Here is a 16414-nt window from a genome sequence, read left to right as displayed (position 1 = left end):
CCGCAACATCACTTGCAGGCAAGTATGGAGTCAATACTCGTTGTCGTGAAGACGGGGGAGTAACAGACACATCTACCCCACTGTATCCGTGATCTTCTGGTGGCACACTATACAATGGTCGACCACCAGTATTCCAATCATTGTCAGGATACGATTCTAGATTATTTATGTCCTGGCTGCGACGACGATATATGAGCATCAATACAGCTAGTATTGATAGGGCTGCTAAAATTCCGATACCACCAACGGTGAGCAACAGGATACGAGGCACGCTTGCTACTAGGAGAGGACAGGCTGTTGGATTACCGTTAACTACTGCAGTACACGAAGGGCTAGCTGATGGTAAGATTATTAGAGATGGAGATACGAATATACTAGATGGGACGATTAGATTACTGGGTCTTGGTGAGAAACCACTAAGTGTTGGTGATGGCGATGCGAATGCATTTTGCGAGGGAGTCGGCGATACGAAGACATTTAATGTCGGTGTTGGCGATACAAAGATATTGAACGACGGTGTTGGCGATACAAAGATATTGAACGATGGCGTTGGCGATACGAATACGTTAAGCGATTGTGCTGGTGATGCTCCCCTAGAGGGCAATAGTCCAAGACTTGGCGAAGGATTGATGACACCACCGCCACGTATTCCTCCTCCAATTACAGTTCCAGGTGGCACGAATTGTCGATTCACATAGTCTAAAGAATATACAGCTGGCGGGTCAAATATCATGGCAAGGTAGTTTCCAGGCAGACATGCTACACCAGTACGAGTTCCAGATTGAGGAGCGTATTGTCCCGTTGGTTTTGGAAACGACGTCCATATCATTGTAGAGGGATTCAGTTCGTACACCGTTGGCTAAAAAACGAAGCTGAGCAAGACCCATAATTGTTGCAACTTTTTCGTAACAGTTGGATTTACCATTCCAGTAGCATCATTAGCCACCACAAAGACAGTATTCCTAGAGTTCACACAAGTAGGATACTGAGATCCTGGTGGCGGTGCATTGCCTGTTGTTGCCACTGGTGTAAACGAGTTGCTCGTGAGGCTGAACTTGTAGATTGCATCATTGTTGGGAATTGGATATCCTCCTTCATCGTATTGGCCGTACATGACGAGAACCTATAGGAGCGATTGTGTGATGAGTCAGTGTTTGATGTTTACCACGAGAATGGTTGTGAGGAAGAAAACCCGTGTCTAGGGAGGTCCAGGTGGGTTTGACTTGTCACCTCTTGCGAATTGATAGCAGCAACGCTAAATCCAACACGCTGCGACAGCATATTCAGTGGCATCAACGTTCTGATTTGACCAGTCTGAACATCAAGGTTGGACAATAGCGGTGGATCCATCCCTCCATACAAGTACATTCCAGATCCTGCTGAAAACATTTGCACGTTTCCGTAATTAGGTATGGGGTCTCGATTCAACGGTGCTTGAGGTACTAGTTGAAGACTTGTGGCATCGAATCTGAAGAGTGTGAGTACATTGTCCGAGATGCAATAGATTTGCTCGTTGTGAGTTGTGCAAGATAGGTACGTTTTATACTCGAATGGTCGGACCGGAATTGCCTGGAATGTGTTTGATGGGATGTAGAAGGCTTGTTTTGAAGGGCCTCCTATAAGAAAAATTGAGTGACATCAACAAGCAGCACTTGACATGTCGTGGAACGGCACCTAACATATCATTCCAAGGAGAGCTGATGCCAACTAGAGACGTGCCCTCTGCGACGTAGATAAGCTTACCAATTGACAGAATCCCAAGACGGGTGCTTGCCACCGTTGTAAAATTTTCAACCATCTCAATTCAGGTCAAGGGAAATGTCAAGAAAAACACGAGACGGTCGGTGAATTCTTTGAGTAAAAGCGATTGATTCGTCTGCAAATGCGATGAGCCTATGCGAAAGCGATGTTAGCTTACGTGTCTTTTGCTGCGTTTAATCCATTTGCGACCAAGATGTTTGGAAAAGATTGCTTACTTGAACCAAACGGAACCAAACGACGTTCAAAAGCACATTATGCCTGTTAACCGACAGTGTAAACGTCTTAGTGCTGTCGTCCTTCCGGGTCTGATTATGGGATGGCTCCGTCTGCTTGATGCAATTTCTAACATAGATTTTGAAAGCTTGAAGCTTGGAGGGCCAACGAACGTATCTTGGGCGACATGCTGAACATGGAGGCCTATTTAGAAGAACGTTCGACACGCTTTAACGTGCTACTTGCTGACTGTGCCATATCAACTTTCTCAACAAGAGGCTTTTTACATGTTTGGTCGCAAACGGACGGAGAGACAGTTCCAAGTTTGTTCTACGTGTTTAAGCACTTGAAATTGTAGTTGAAATGCTCTATATTGGTGTTCGGCGCCATTCTAACACGTGAATTCACACGTTCCAAGTAGTCGCGAATTGCGTAACTTTTGACCTCGATCACAAGGCATCTCTGAAGCTCGACTTTTTAATATCTGACTCACTTATCGGAAAAAGGAAGAACATATAGGTACTGTACTCAACAAGTGATTTCGACTACAACGTTAGTACTAACACCACTACACTTTCTTTATCGATCCAGTCAGCCACAGCGCTGAGATGAAACAACATCTCCTGACTCTGCTTTTGTTGGGATCCACGGCTGCTCTAACAACTCCATCCAATACTGGACGTAATGCTCACCGCCGTGCAAGTTTCGCACCTACCGTACCCCAACTACATGAGCATGGATTGTTTCATAATGCTCAAACACCACTTTTGCAATCGTTCCTTCCATTCCAAAGGAACCTCGCAAACATAAATATACCCGATAAATCTACCAATCCTGTCGATATAGCCAAACTATATGCCTCAGAACGACTAGGTGTATCTCTCGACTCCATATCTGTAACCTCGTCGCATGTCTCGTCGCATACGGGAGTCACCCATGTCTATTTGCAACAATTGCAGGGAGATCTAGAAATCGTTAATGGTGTAGCTAATGTAAATATTGATCGTGATGGACGTGTTATCTCTTTTGGCTCCTCCTTTTACACTTCGGATACAGCTGATGACGAGGAGGTTACGGGCTTTTTAACGGTGCAGTCGGATAAGGCTATTAAATTGAAATCTGTCGAGTCTGAACGAGTGACAACAAATCCTGGATCTAGTGCTTCTGATGCTGTCATGGCTTTAGCTCGCTTTTTGGAAGTGGATGTGGATGAGGTTGTTGAAGTTGCGGTGGATAGTAGTTATGTAGAGAAACGTAGTGCTGGCACCAGTAAGAAATACAGGAAGAAGAAGCATGCAAAGGCTGCTACCTCTAATGACGACGATGGTACTAATGACGATACCCAAGCCAAACCACATACTATAATCAAGGCTCCACAACTGGCTGTATCAGACATCCCAGCTCGCCTTAAGTACATTCAAACATCTGAAGGTACTCTCAAACTAGTATGGGATCTGGAAGTGGAAATGGTTGACTCTTGGTATCACGCTCACATCGACACTGAATCTGGATCTGTAATCTCACTAATTGATTGGGTGTCTGATGCATCCTACAATGTCTTCCCTCTTGGCACCAACTCTCCTAATGACGGTGAGAGAGTCAGTGTGCAAAACCCAGCAAATCAATTGGCGTCGCCACTAGGATGGCACGATCAAGACCAAAACAAACGATTCACCAAGACTTTGGGTAATAATGTCTTTGCTCAGGAGAATCTGGAGGGAAGAAATAATTGGGAGAATAATTATAGGCCTGATGGGGGTGGGAATTTAGAGTTTAATTACAAGCTGGACTTGGGTAGAGAGCCTTCACATTATATTGATACCGCTGTTACCAACTTGTTTTATTGGGTCAATGCTCTGCATGATCTGTTTTATGTATATGGTTTTGATGAGAAGTCTGGGAACTTTCAGGAGGAGAATTTCGGGAGAGGTGGTCGTGGTAGTGGTACGTTGGATTTGGGATTTGAGTTTGATCAGGAAGAAAAAAGTGCCCTACCAAAATGCATTTATATAAATTCTGACCCTTTTCTTCCTTTCGCTTTCTATAGATGCTGTAGTTGCCAATGCTCAAGATGGAAGTGGATACAACAATGCCAATTTCGCAACACCACCGGATGGTCAACGTGGTCGTATGCGAATGTATGTTTGGGATATCACACATCCAAACCGTGATGGTGACCTCGAAGGTGGCATTATTGTACACGAATATTCTCATGGAATGACTATTCGTTTGACTGGTGAATTGAGGCTTTGATAGCAACGTTTTTTGTTTGACTTCATGTACAAGTGCACTAAATCACATATACTCAAACTTATTTTAGGTGGTCCCGCCAACTCTGGATGTCTAGGATTTGGAGAATCTGGTGGAATGGGAGAAGGATGGGGTGATTTTATTGCTACAGTACTTCGTATGACTCCTGATACTACTCGAAACGATGATTTCGATATGGGTAGTTATGCCAACGGAGGTAGTGGTATTCGTAAATTTAAGTATTCAACATCCAAATCTACCAATCCGTCTACCTATGGTTATATTCAGAAGCCTGGTTATTGGGGTGAGTGTGCTCCCATCCGTGTTTTTACTACATCTCTTTTTAATGCTTCGACTGCAAATTAACAATCTTTGTTCGTCCGCAGGTGTTCACCAAAAGGGTGAAGTGTGGGCTGAAATCTTATTTGAAGTATACTGGAGCTTACTAGATGTACACGGCTTTGACTCGAACTGGTTTGATACTCCATTGAACGATCAAAGCACCGACGATGATACCTACTTGGACTTTAGAACTGGTCAACACATCTCTAAACGTAGCCACAAGGACGACAAGGAGGATAACCACGACGACGATGACGAATCGGCTACCAACCATAAGAAGAAACCGCAAGAACGATACCCAACACATCCGCCACCAAAGAAGCCATTAAGTGGCAACGTATTAGCACTCCAACTAGTCATAGATGGACTCAAGTTACAGAACTGTAATCCCAGTTTTGTGGATGCTCGTGATGCCATCTTGTTGGCTGATAATCAAATGACTGGTGGAGCTAATGCTTGTGTATTGTGGAAGGGCTTCGCGACCAGGGGCCTGGGTAAATCAGCTCGCAGTGGTGGTCATGAGGCGTTTGATCTCCCTGTTGGGTGTTAAGGGATTGGGTTGGGATTGTGTAGTATTTACTAGTGGTCTTTTAGTTGTGCATTCATTTGCGCCGAGACAGAGAGTGGTTCTTTTAACATGTATACTTGGTATCTTGAGCCGGTTTGGTGTTTGTGGTTTTGTGAACAGTAGCAGTTAGTGTAGTTTTTTTAAACAGCAAATGGATGCTAGTCCATTGAATAGTCAGTAGCACGTGTAATGAATCTTATATACATTGGATTTGAAGAGTGAATGTCTCCTTCTCGTTTTGTGGTGCATAAAACACTTCCCTTCCCGCCTTGACTTTGCTTCAGAACCAAACACGCTTAGAATCGTTGCTTGATTTCAATACTAATATGAATGAGATGTGCTATCATTTAAAATTACAACAATGAACTACGCTGATGAGATCCATTGTAAAGTGGGTCATGATTGAGAGTGCAAAGTGTCCAATATTTGATCCAAGGGATCATTGATCAAATCACGAGAAAGCTGCTTTCTTCTAGTTCCTCAGCAAATCAATCCAGGGTCCAAGAAGAAGTATGATTAGACTTGATGGTGATGATAGAAAGATCTGTGAGTGGTAGTGCAACAAGCAGTGCGGCTATCGGGCACTTACATCTCAAATCAATTAGTCTGTAATCAAGTAGTCTATAAGAAAGATGTCAAGGTGCTCGAGCATAACAACGAACCTGACGAGTTCAACGAGAATGGCGAAATGGGCCACATGGGAACCCTTCTCTGATTTCTTTCATAGTCCTAGGCCCATAAAGTCATCCCATCCTTTCCTCCCACTTCATTCATCTCTCGATTCACCACCTCACTGATGTTGACATTTTCGAGGAGATAAAGGCATGATAATACAGGAGAAGCAAGAATATAATCACCTGCATATGTCAGACAGACCCTCTACGAAGACAACATATCTAGCTAAAAACGCCACCAGGAACTAGCCTATGAGACAGACGGATAAAGAGTGTAAATGCAGAGAAACATATAAATTCAGGTGCGTTGTGAATACGAGAATGATAAGATCCTCTGCCTATAGCCATGACATACCATAACGTCATCCAGTACGCTCCTTTACTTCTCTGATGCGAAATCTTCATCAAAGCAAGGATTAAGGCATGCGCGATATTTCACGACACGGAGCACCATCATAGAGACAGACCCTCTATCCCAGTGTGTTTCAACCGTTAAGAATGATATGCCCAAACCAGCGACTCTACTCATAGGGCAAATTATCTTGTTCTTGACAAAATTGTCAAGATGTGGAGCCATCTCTAGTCTTGCATTCAAACCAGATCCAGTTGATGGCAAGCCTCCATCCCAAGGTCAACCATTGGATGGCCCACGGTACAGTAAATTTCAAAAGGATTCCCTCCCTCGTCCCTCTCTTTGGAGTGTGTTTTAAAGAGTTGTTGCGATTTGCGGCAAGGAGAGAATCCAGTCACCTGATTACTTAAGACAACCCAAAGACAGCGACGACACATTGCGAAAGAGACATGATTGACGCGTCATTTGCTATGCAAATGCCTACTGTATCAAGCCCATATGCCTTGAGGCGTTGTGCTCTTGAACTTCAACCCAGTTGCTCTTCACAAAGTTGTACTTCAACAAACGTGAATTAAGTGGATGTGAGATACCTCAAAAATATAGATTTTGCACAGATCTATGATTACGATACTTCCAATTCAGACGCCTTCAACAACCTATCGAGAACTATCCGTGAACTTCGTGTTTTTTTCGAAGCTGACAAGGAGTGAGTAGACAAAAGAGAGCAGAGCTGGATCACCGGTAAGTACAGTATAAGTTTTAATTCCACATGAAAGCTGAATAACATAATTGTCGCGGATGTTTATCGCAAAGTAACCAAAACTCGCAGCAGTCATGTGTAAACACTCAAACCATTCCTTCATCCACAGATTGTTTGCCACCACGATGGATGTTCTTTGACGATTTCAATCAAGTCTCGTCGGTTTGCTAGATTTGCTGTGGTGCTTTCAAATTGTCCATTTGCTGCCAGCGGACCTCCGGTGCCGAGTGGACGCATTCGTTGCTTGAAAGTGGACTAGTATTGGGAGGATGTGAAAGTAGCAATACTGAAATACTGGACTCTTGGTATTAACATGTGCCTGACGTCAAAGACTAGTGAGGTGTCATGCACTCTCCAACAACTAACTGATTCGGGTCTGCTACATCATGGGATGCAACCTAATATGTATTCCGCCTTGGCACCAGCTCTCCTAATGATGGTAACGGGGTCAGTATCGAAAAGCGAGAAATCGATTAGAGTCAGCACGACGATGACATGATCAAGATTCAAAAGCACCATTTGCCAGAATCTTGGTGACAATGTCTTTGCTCAAGAGAGACAAATTATTATCGGTCTGCTGGTAGTGGAGAATTAGAGTTCAGCTCGAGGTTGCACTCAGTAGAGAACGTCATATGTTGATACCGGAGTTACAAACTTGTTTTATTGAATGTGGTTCATGATTTGTTTAATGTTATGGATCCGAGGGCAAATCTGGAATTGGCAAAGAAGGGAGAAGATTGTTGGAAATATACTGGAGGCTACCAGATTTACACGGCTCTCTTCTGAACTGGTTTGATACACCAAATGATCAATACACCGTCGATGTCACATACTGGGACTTTAGAACTGGTAAACACAGATCTAAAAGTGGCCAGAAAACGGACAAGGCTGATGCCAAAGATGGACGATAATCACGATGCGATGAATGGATACCCTAACACAGGAAGAAGAAACCCCAGAACGATACACACCTACGCATTCAGGACACAAGAAACAGTACCTCTTCAACTAGTTATAGATGGCCTGAAGCTGCAGAAAAGCAACCACAGTTTTGCGGATGCTGCAGGTGCCATCGTATTGGCAGACACTCAGACGACTGGTGACTCGAAAGCCTGCATGTTGTGGAGGGGTTTGCATAACGAGGTTGAGTAATTCTGCCACTGGTGGTGGACAAGACACTTTTGATATTCGTGTCGGTGGTTTGCGTAGAGGATTGCGGTTGTTTATCACGTACAACTGGTTACGGTTTTGGATGCTCATTGTGCATTCGCTTGCTCAGTGAGAGAGAGGTGGTGCTTAAAGCGTATACTTGACATCTCTTGCCGGTTCGGTGACGTACCTCTGTGAACAGGATCAGTTAGTGTAGTCGTAGATGAATATCACTATTGAACAGTCAGTAACACGTGTAATGCAACTGAAATCTGAAATATATCAAGCTTGAATGAATTTACGCGTCGATTATCTCCATTAATTCGTGAAATGTGTTGTAAGATGGTGCTCCTCAAGCTCTTTTGGCTGAATGGACCGTGGGAACACACGCTCCGACACGTCCAGGAGAATATGACTACAGAACATTCAATTTTTGACGCGGCGTTGTCTGATGATCCCTTTTGGCATATCTTCCATCGTCTCTAAGGTTCCAACACTTCCACATTTTTTGCAAGATAGCCAAAGATGGAAAAGTATCAGGTATGAGAATCCGATTACATGCGCAATCTAGGTCAATGCACTAACAGTCTATTTTCATTTCTTATTACAGAAAATTGAGAAACTGGGCGAAGGTACTTGAAGATAAACCCCAAATTTTCAAATGTAAGATAGCCCTATTGACTCTTACCTTCGACTATAATAGGAACATATGGAATTGTATATAAAGCACAGAACAAGGATCTGGGAGAGATTGTCGCTCTGAAAAGGGTGGGTTGCTGTGTATTGTCGCTCGACATCAATTTGAAGCTTACAAAACACAATCCGAATGATGGTAGATACGGTTGGATAACGAAGAAGAAGGAGTCCCTTGTACTGCTATCCGTGAAGTATGTTGACCGTCGTAGCCTTATCCCTTATATCGTACTCAGGTCTACAAGTCTAATCTACCGCTATGGCTTTAGATATCTCTTTTAAAGGAATTGAAACACCCAAACATTGTCAGGTATCTCAATGCATTATATGGGCCATCGTATATACATGCAGGCACTCATTCCCGTCTACATCGACCACAGACTATACGATGTCATCCATACCGAAAAGAAGCTGACCCTGGTATTCGAGTACTTGGATTCAGATCTGAAAAAGTTCTTGGATACCTATGCCGGCGATATCGATGTACCCACAATCAAAGTATGCATGCTGCTGATTGTATTCCTGCATGGGCGGATCAACCCGCAACGTTTTCTTCCCCAGCTAATAATGTTGACTAACAACAATATACTTACTCTAGCTCCTGATGTACCAACTGCTCAAGGGAATCGAATACTGTCATGCGAATCGAGTACTGCATCGAGATCTTAAACCACAGTATGTATCATGGTGTTGTGTGGACCCATAAACCAGCACCTACAGCCTTTTTCCCCCACACCCACACCAACGCTTCCAATTAGAAACCTGCTAATCAACAAGAAACTGGAACTAAAATTAGCAGATTTCGGTCTTGCTAGAGCATTCGGAATCCCAGTTCGAAGCTACTCTCATGAAGTCGTCACATTATGGTATCGAGCTCCCGATGTACTCATGGGCTCGAGGCAGTACTCTACGTCCATTGATCTGTGGTCTGCTGGTTGTATTTTTGCTGGTAAGCTTGTGCTGACAAAAAAGATGTGCCCAAAGAAAATTGTGTCGCATGAAGAACAATGCGGTTGCATACGACCAACTCGTCTTCTCACCAACTTTTTTGAATGTTAGAAATGGCTATGGGTGAGCTTCTGTTTCAGACTATGACTTGTTACACCTTTTACACCGTTTGTGCTTTGACCAACCCGCATCTCACTATTCAGGACGATCATTATTTCCGGGAAGCTCTGCTCGAGATCAACTGCTTCGAATTTTTAAGGTGCTCGGAACACCAGATGAAAAGGTAAGTAGCTGATGACCAGTTTCTGTGGTACATCTGAGTCGCTCGAAACCCGTTATAAGACAACGGCTTACGTGTCTGTCTTTAGTCATGGCCCAAAATAGCAGAACTGCCAGATTACAAGACAGACTTCCCAATATACGCCAAACAACCGCTGGATGCTCTAGTCCCCAAACTAGATCCAAGTGGTATTGATTTACTTTCCCGACTTATTGAATATCAACCGGAAAAGAGAATTAGTGCCGAGAAGGCACTTCAACGTATGCAAACGGAGTCGGTGATCGTGTTTTTACTAAGTTTCTAACACTCTTCTTTCTTGTACAGATCCGTTCTTTGATGATTTACAGTTGCAGAATAGATGATTAACCAAGAGGGACTCACACATCAGATATTTTGCATCCCCTTTTTAGTTTTCGCAAGCACATACTTCCACCTTTGTTGCTTTCTTTAGAAATATATTGTTAAAAAGAAGATTCTTCGTGTCTACGAATTTCGTGATTTCTCCAGTTTCACAGATACCGTTTCATTACGAAGTAGAAGGAGTGTATACCGAAATACGTGAAGTACATTCGCCATCGTAGCCTATTAGCTTATTTGTGAAGCTAAACCTCCACGAAGTTGTTTAGACATCACTCTTGAAGGAATGGAAGCACTCAAACATTATCCTATGACTTTATGGTTTAGATGGGCTATCGAATACACTCGCAGACAGTCATGTCCATGTATTTCAAACACAGGCTATACGAATTTATCGACATTGGAACGAGACTGACTCTGGTATTATCGTACTTGGATTCCGATCTAAAGAAACTTCTATGCCTGTGTCTACGTTATCGATGGATCCACAATCAAAGTGAGTGTTCCAGCGGAACATCAGTATAGATGGTGCTTGGTGAGGAGTATTGTCTCGCTATGTTGGCTAACAACAATTTGCTCATTCATTAGCGCTGTTTTTCGTCTCACAGTGTTGGTTGCCAGCAGTGTCCTCGCTCAATATTGATGCCAATAAAGAGACTTGTACATTGTCATGGAAACCGAACCCCTGATCGAGATCGTAAGCCGTGGTATGTATCGTTGTGTCTTGTTGTGTTGACAGTGTTCTCATGCGCCATCCTTGTGTTGCGCCTTTTTTGCTTTATATCGACAAACGACCCTCTCCGAAAACGACTCCCAAACCATTAGACACGTTTCAAGTTTCTGGACCACGAGATGAAAGGGTATATAGTTGGATGTCAGCAAGCAGTGTGTGGTGTTTGTTGGAGTCTTGGCATTCAATCGAAAGGGAATCGACTGCTTTTTTCGCAGTCTTGGAGCACACAGCAGGACTAGCATTTTGCAAGGCAGGCTTACCAAACGCCAAACAACCACATGTTTTCCCTAGTTCCCAAAAAAATGGGTCCAACTGGGATTGAATTTTTCGACTTATTGAACATCAATCGGAAAAGCAGACTTACTTTGAAGACGCTCTTCAAGTTCTCCATACGCGTCGGAGTATTTTTTTAGTGAGTCTCCCAGACAATTTTGTCCTCTCCACCATATCCATCCTTTCATTATTTGCACTTTCCGAATAAATGATTTCCCTCAGAGTGGCCGATATCAGCTACAGCATGCTTTCACTCATCGAAATACACCCACATTTCTGTTGCTTTTGTTCTTTTAGGAATTATTATTGAAAACATATACAATATGATCTTAATATTTACGAATGTTGTAGTTTCTCAAGTTCAGCATGTCGATAACTCCAGTATTTGGCACGAATAGGATCATGCTCTATTAAAAAGTTCAATGTCTAGGTAGGAAAGATGTTAACACAAGGAGCAAACAAGATTGTTTCAATGTTCATTACCTCTTGAGCAGAGTTCAAAGCACTCTTATCACCCGTTTCCAATTGCAGCTCGTATACATCTAATAGGTATAACAGAGCTTGTGGGATTTTCGAGTTTATGTACGACTTTGCGAGATCGTACACGGGTGTTATTTCGTCCAAGGACTTAGAGTTGTGTGATATGATCCTTTTTATTGGTTGCAATATGTGAAAGTGGGGGTGAGAAACGGCTGAACGAAGAAAGAACCCAAAAGAGACTCCAAGCCATACCCTCTTGCATAATTCCAAGGCGATTCGTTCCTTGGTGCCAGCTTAATCTTAGTCATGACATACCTACAAGCACGACACAAATAAATCAGTCAAAAGACAAACTTGACGCACAAGAAAATCTGGTGCCAGAATGGCCATCAAGCTGTGACACTCACTGTATCTCATCATCCAAACTCTCACCAAATCCACCAGGCCGATTTACCAGCACGAAATACCGATGCATCCATGCTGAATTATTCCTCACATCTTGATCAATCAACACATTTACGTCACTCAATTCATCGTCCCATAGAGCACCACCGAAATGAGTAAGCAGCCATTGACGATACGTCCATAGATGGTAGTTCTTGGAATCGTCTTGGAGCATGTCGTTTAGGAAGGCCTTTTCGGTTGATGTGTCGTTTAGACGTTCCATTATTACTTGGCGATGATGCCTGTTGAAGAGAGTGGTTCGTTTAGGGGAGCGAACAAAATGGTATGCAAGAGGTGGATATCTACCAGATCTGATATGATTTCGGTTGTGATTCAACCAATTCCGTGACCCATTCTAATTCTTGATGTAGATCGGATTTGAGTTCTTGCAGGACGTCTTGTCTGCACTTCCTACATACGATTTGAATGAGGTTTGATTAGACACTTCTTTACAAATGCAAAAACAAAACAGATTGTTTGGAAACACATGATGATGTGATGTGGATTTACAACACATACCATACGGTATAGTGAGCAGGATTATGCGATATAATAAAGGAGGTCAAATCAAGTACACGTTGACTCTTTTCTCCTGAAAGAGCCACAGCTCGAAAGTAGTCCATTGCTGATTGATCTAAAGTTGATGTTTGATGTTTGGATGTTAGAGATCTGCAGTGATTCAATACAGCAAAGAGGACAACCAATAATTTAGAGGAAACGCAAGTAATTGATAGGAATTACATTCAGGACGGTATATGATTGACACGACCGGGTTTGGCCCATCATCTTGAATTCTAGGAGCGATGTCAGACCATTCAGGGCGCTGGTTGTATGGTACGAAATCAGCCATCAATAAGAAGCGGCTATATAAAAGATCTCTTTTGGCTTGTTTCTCCTGTGCCTCCTCGTCAAGGATGTGGTATGTGGTATTGGAGGTTTGGAGTTGGGAGCCTATTTATACGATTATGGAGTGATAACTGCTTCGTGATTTTACGCGTCAAATCATATGAATAATGAATATGAATCTTATAATCTAATCATTTAATCAATAATAATTTAGAAATTTACCACTAGATCTACACTAAAGCCTATCATAGAAACACATACAACGTGCTCTTAAACACTAACCAGCTCTGTGTTTCTAAACCAGCCTTGGGACTGGCTAAGGCCACATTGGGTTAGTTTTGTTAGAAAGGAGTCACAAGGTATATCTGCTTCATCACTGGAAAGGATCAAAGTAATTACCAAGTGATCACCATAACAACAAAGAGGTCTTCAGATCCAACTCACATCTGGTATTAGGCCTCCAGCTCCTTGTTCCAGCTCTTAGCTAACTGCTGTTCTGATTCATGTTTACACGGACTTCTAGGATGATCTGTGAGTTCTAGGATGATATATGAGAACTCACAAAAATATGTCGCCATAAAAATCAAGGGACACACATACCATGCAAACAGGTGATTTGAGAGGAATCTTTTACGCAAGCCTAAACCCACTTCCCAGAGAAACACACTGACAACTGACCTCGAAAGGAAACGATACCGTCGAACAGGATCCTTATGAGCATCCACCACCCACCTATACTGATCAAACCTTGCCAGTCGAACCCCGTGTTCTTTGCAATGGTCCAAATGCCATTCATCCAAACAATAGGGGCACAATCGTTCAAATCCTCCCCATGTCTTACCGGATCAATTACGATGGATTTGGCGAGGCGACTACTAGCAAATGGAATGTCGTGCCTATCTGAGGGGAAGAAACTGACACTTTTGGCTTTTGGATTATCTCTTAGTTTACATCTGGAAATTCTTAATTTGTTTTGATTTAGGGTGAAAGATTTTTAAAAACTCACAATAATTTGGTCTGGGAGTGAGTAATGGGAGCAAAGCAAATTCTGAATGATGAAGTTGGTTAGTTGATTGACAACAAACGTAGCACTTTCACTTATACGTACGTTTTTATATCGAAAGGATTCAGTCACTGAAACCATAAACAATACAGCAGAGGAAGGAAAAAACTAAAACTAATCTTTGCATAGCCAGTAATAAGCCCATTTGTTTCTTGACATCCAAAATTCTCGTGCTCAAAAGTACAAAACACGCGAATCAATCGCCGCAGTAGATCACTTTTACACACCCTTCACAAGCAACAGTCGCACAGAATATGAACAGGCGCAAAGGCAATTGAAAAATGTTAACAAGGTTAACAATTACACAAAGTTAGCAGCGGTGGCAACGGATAGCAACATCAGCAAACACCACACGTCCCCAACCGGTTCCATCGGTTCCATCTTTGGTGGCAATGTTAGAACCGGTCACAGTTCAACAGCACTTCAACAAGAGACAACGGCGACAACGCGTTCACAGGTCAGGCATATCGATAGGGCAAACACACTGCTAAAAGCAAATCCGTATCGATAAGAATTTCAATTTGTATTGGTCTTTACTGGCTTTTCTCTGAGCACACTTTGACTTTGACATTACAATTTAGAGTCCTCTTTAATAGGAATCTGCCATTTACCCTTCAACTGGTTGTTAAATTTGACGCCCAGTTTATTGATGCCCTTAATGTCTTCAACACTCTTGGCGATGCCCAAACGCCAAGAAGGATTGATTGGAAGGTTTAGGGCCTCAGCTCGTGACTTGGAGTTTGGATCGAAGTACGAACGGTCGCCCATTACAACAACTCTAGTCCCACTAAATAAAGCGGTTGAGAATCAGATTTGAAGCTGCCGATGAATGCAAAGAATTTCTAGCGGCATCCTGTGGCTTACGTTCGACTAGATGGATAATAGTCCCAAGTTGCTCGATGTTGAGTGGCTCGATTGTCCCATAGAGCAACAGAGTTCTTGCTCCATTTCCAACGAACCTATTAATCGATTATAATGGTTATTTATGATGTTTAGAAAGCTCGTTGGGTCACATGATTTTCTAACCTGGAATTCAATTCCTTTTGCAACGTGTTCGTTAAGGAAGTTCAACAAATTATCTGACTCCTCCTTAGAGAAACCTTTGATTTGCTTGTTCCCTATCGACAACAAAAATTCAATTCAGTTATTTTGTCAAGTATCCCGGTCCATGAGATCTTACAAGCTCGATTGGTGTAAAGAATCCTCCAACCAGTGACTGGGTGAGTTCTAATCAATGGATGCTCTCCACGAGCCGGTTCATAGCTGTCATCCTGTGGGTAGTAGGACCCCTCTTGCAACGTTGACAATCCTTCCAGTTTCTTTCGGAATTCAGGAGAAAGTTTATCATACGCAGCATAAAGCGAAGCCTAAGCAAGGAGAGTAGTACAATTAGCTATAGCCTACTCTGATGGCCATGAGAAACATGTCATACCCATTGAGTGTCACCCCCGACTTCATCCTCTGGTAAGTCTCGGATAACCAAGAAAGTAATAGTCGCAGGCTCTTCGTCGGCCGAGTGGTCCCTAATTCACGATTGTCTTCAGTTCTTATTCAAGTGACATCAGCTTTTAGTATGTCATGAATAACTTACTGATGCCAAGAGTCAGGTGCACGGACTGAATTCTGGTCGACATGAATGACTTGAACATCGTTGGCAGCTGATGGTCCAACACCGGGAACTCGATCATGTAATTTGCCTAGTGTTCGTTCGTATTGTTGAGTCAGCAAATGTGGCTTGCTCCAGTAGCTACCATTAGGACTTACCCCATCGTAGTCCAAGACGACGTTGCTCTTCAACAGACAAGTCCTATTTGAAGAAATGGTGTCACAATTTTCTTTAATCTTGGGTTCTGCACAGATCGTCATACTTGGCTTCTGAAGAAGACCACCCCACGCTCTGCAATTAAAAGCGCCAAGTCCTCAGCCTGTTGATCGTTCAAATCCTTCAACTAGCAGTGAAACGTATACAAGTTTAGATGAATGAGATATAGACATGGAATGTTTCGGTGTGACGTTAAACCAGAAGTAAAGGCGATACGTACTTGTAAGCCAACGATTTCGGTACCAATATCTGGTGTCAAGTTTACAAGTTTTACACCTGCAGCAGCATATAGAGACTTCTTTGCCGGATCAGCTCGGGTCCCTGCCAAGTGACCTGGCTTTCGAGTGACAGAAACTACATGCTCCTGGTTGTGGGGGATGTTTGATTGGGTTGACATTTTGATCAG

At 42.9% G+C, this 16414-nt stretch overlaps 4 protein-coding genes across 4 annotated transcripts; 2 read left to right on the top strand and 2 right to left on the bottom strand.

The window, feature by feature from the left end:
- Nucleotides 1-2582: 2582 nt before the first annotated feature.
- Nucleotides 2583-5116, top strand: SmJEL517_g03329 (uncharacterized protein; the record flags this gene model as incomplete). Its single annotated transcript, XM_031169257.1, has 4 exons — nt 2583-3918; nt 4022-4210; nt 4295-4528; nt 4611-5116. The coding sequence occupies 4 exons, from the start codon at nt 2583-2585 to the stop codon at nt 5114-5116; spliced, it is 2265 nt and encodes a 754-aa protein (XP_031024710.1).
- Nucleotides 5117-8594: 3478 nt separating this feature from the next.
- On the top strand, nt 8595-10352 carry SmJEL517_g03328 (uncharacterized protein; the record flags this gene model as incomplete). Its single annotated transcript, XM_031169256.1, has 12 exons — nt 8595-8609; nt 8680-8701; nt 8773-8837; nt 8906-8956; nt 9032-9072; nt 9143-9260; nt 9361-9437; nt 9521-9711; nt 9822-9833; nt 9914-9993; nt 10079-10250; nt 10315-10352. The coding sequence occupies 12 exons, from the start codon at nt 8595-8597 to the stop codon at nt 10350-10352; spliced, it is 882 nt and encodes a 293-aa protein (XP_031024711.1).
- A 1337-nt stretch (nt 10353-11689) lies between these two features.
- Nucleotides 11690-12900, bottom strand: SmJEL517_g03327 (uncharacterized protein; the record flags this gene model as incomplete). Its single annotated transcript, XM_031169255.1, has 6 exons — nt 11690-11779; nt 11837-12002; nt 12086-12148; nt 12241-12519; nt 12584-12688; nt 12797-12900. 6 exons carry the CDS (start codon nt 12898-12900, stop codon nt 11690-11692), a joined length of 807 nt encoding a protein of 268 aa, XP_031024716.1.
- Nucleotides 12901-14756: 1856 nt separating this feature from the next.
- On the bottom strand, nt 14757-16405 carry SmJEL517_g03326 (uncharacterized protein; the record flags this gene model as incomplete). Its single annotated transcript, XM_031169254.1, has 9 exons — nt 14757-14973; nt 15051-15145; nt 15213-15304; nt 15367-15553; nt 15619-15709; nt 15778-15883; nt 15951-15993; nt 16055-16135; nt 16229-16405. The coding sequence occupies 9 exons, from the start codon at nt 16403-16405 to the stop codon at nt 14757-14759; spliced, it is 1089 nt and encodes a 362-aa protein (XP_031024717.1).
- Between the last annotated feature and the right edge of the window lie 9 nt (nt 16406-16414).

Source organism: Synchytrium microbalum (assembly GCF_006535985.1).
Source record: "Synchytrium microbalum strain JEL517 chromosome Unknown SmJEL517_scf0017, whole genome shotgun sequence".
In the NCBI taxonomy this organism is placed as follows: Eukaryota; Fungi; Chytridiomycota; class Chytridiomycetes; order Synchytriales; family Synchytriaceae; genus Synchytrium; species Synchytrium microbalum.
The sequence above is the reverse complement of the archived record's forward strand: the minus strand, read 5'-3'. Positions and strand labels throughout refer to the sequence as shown.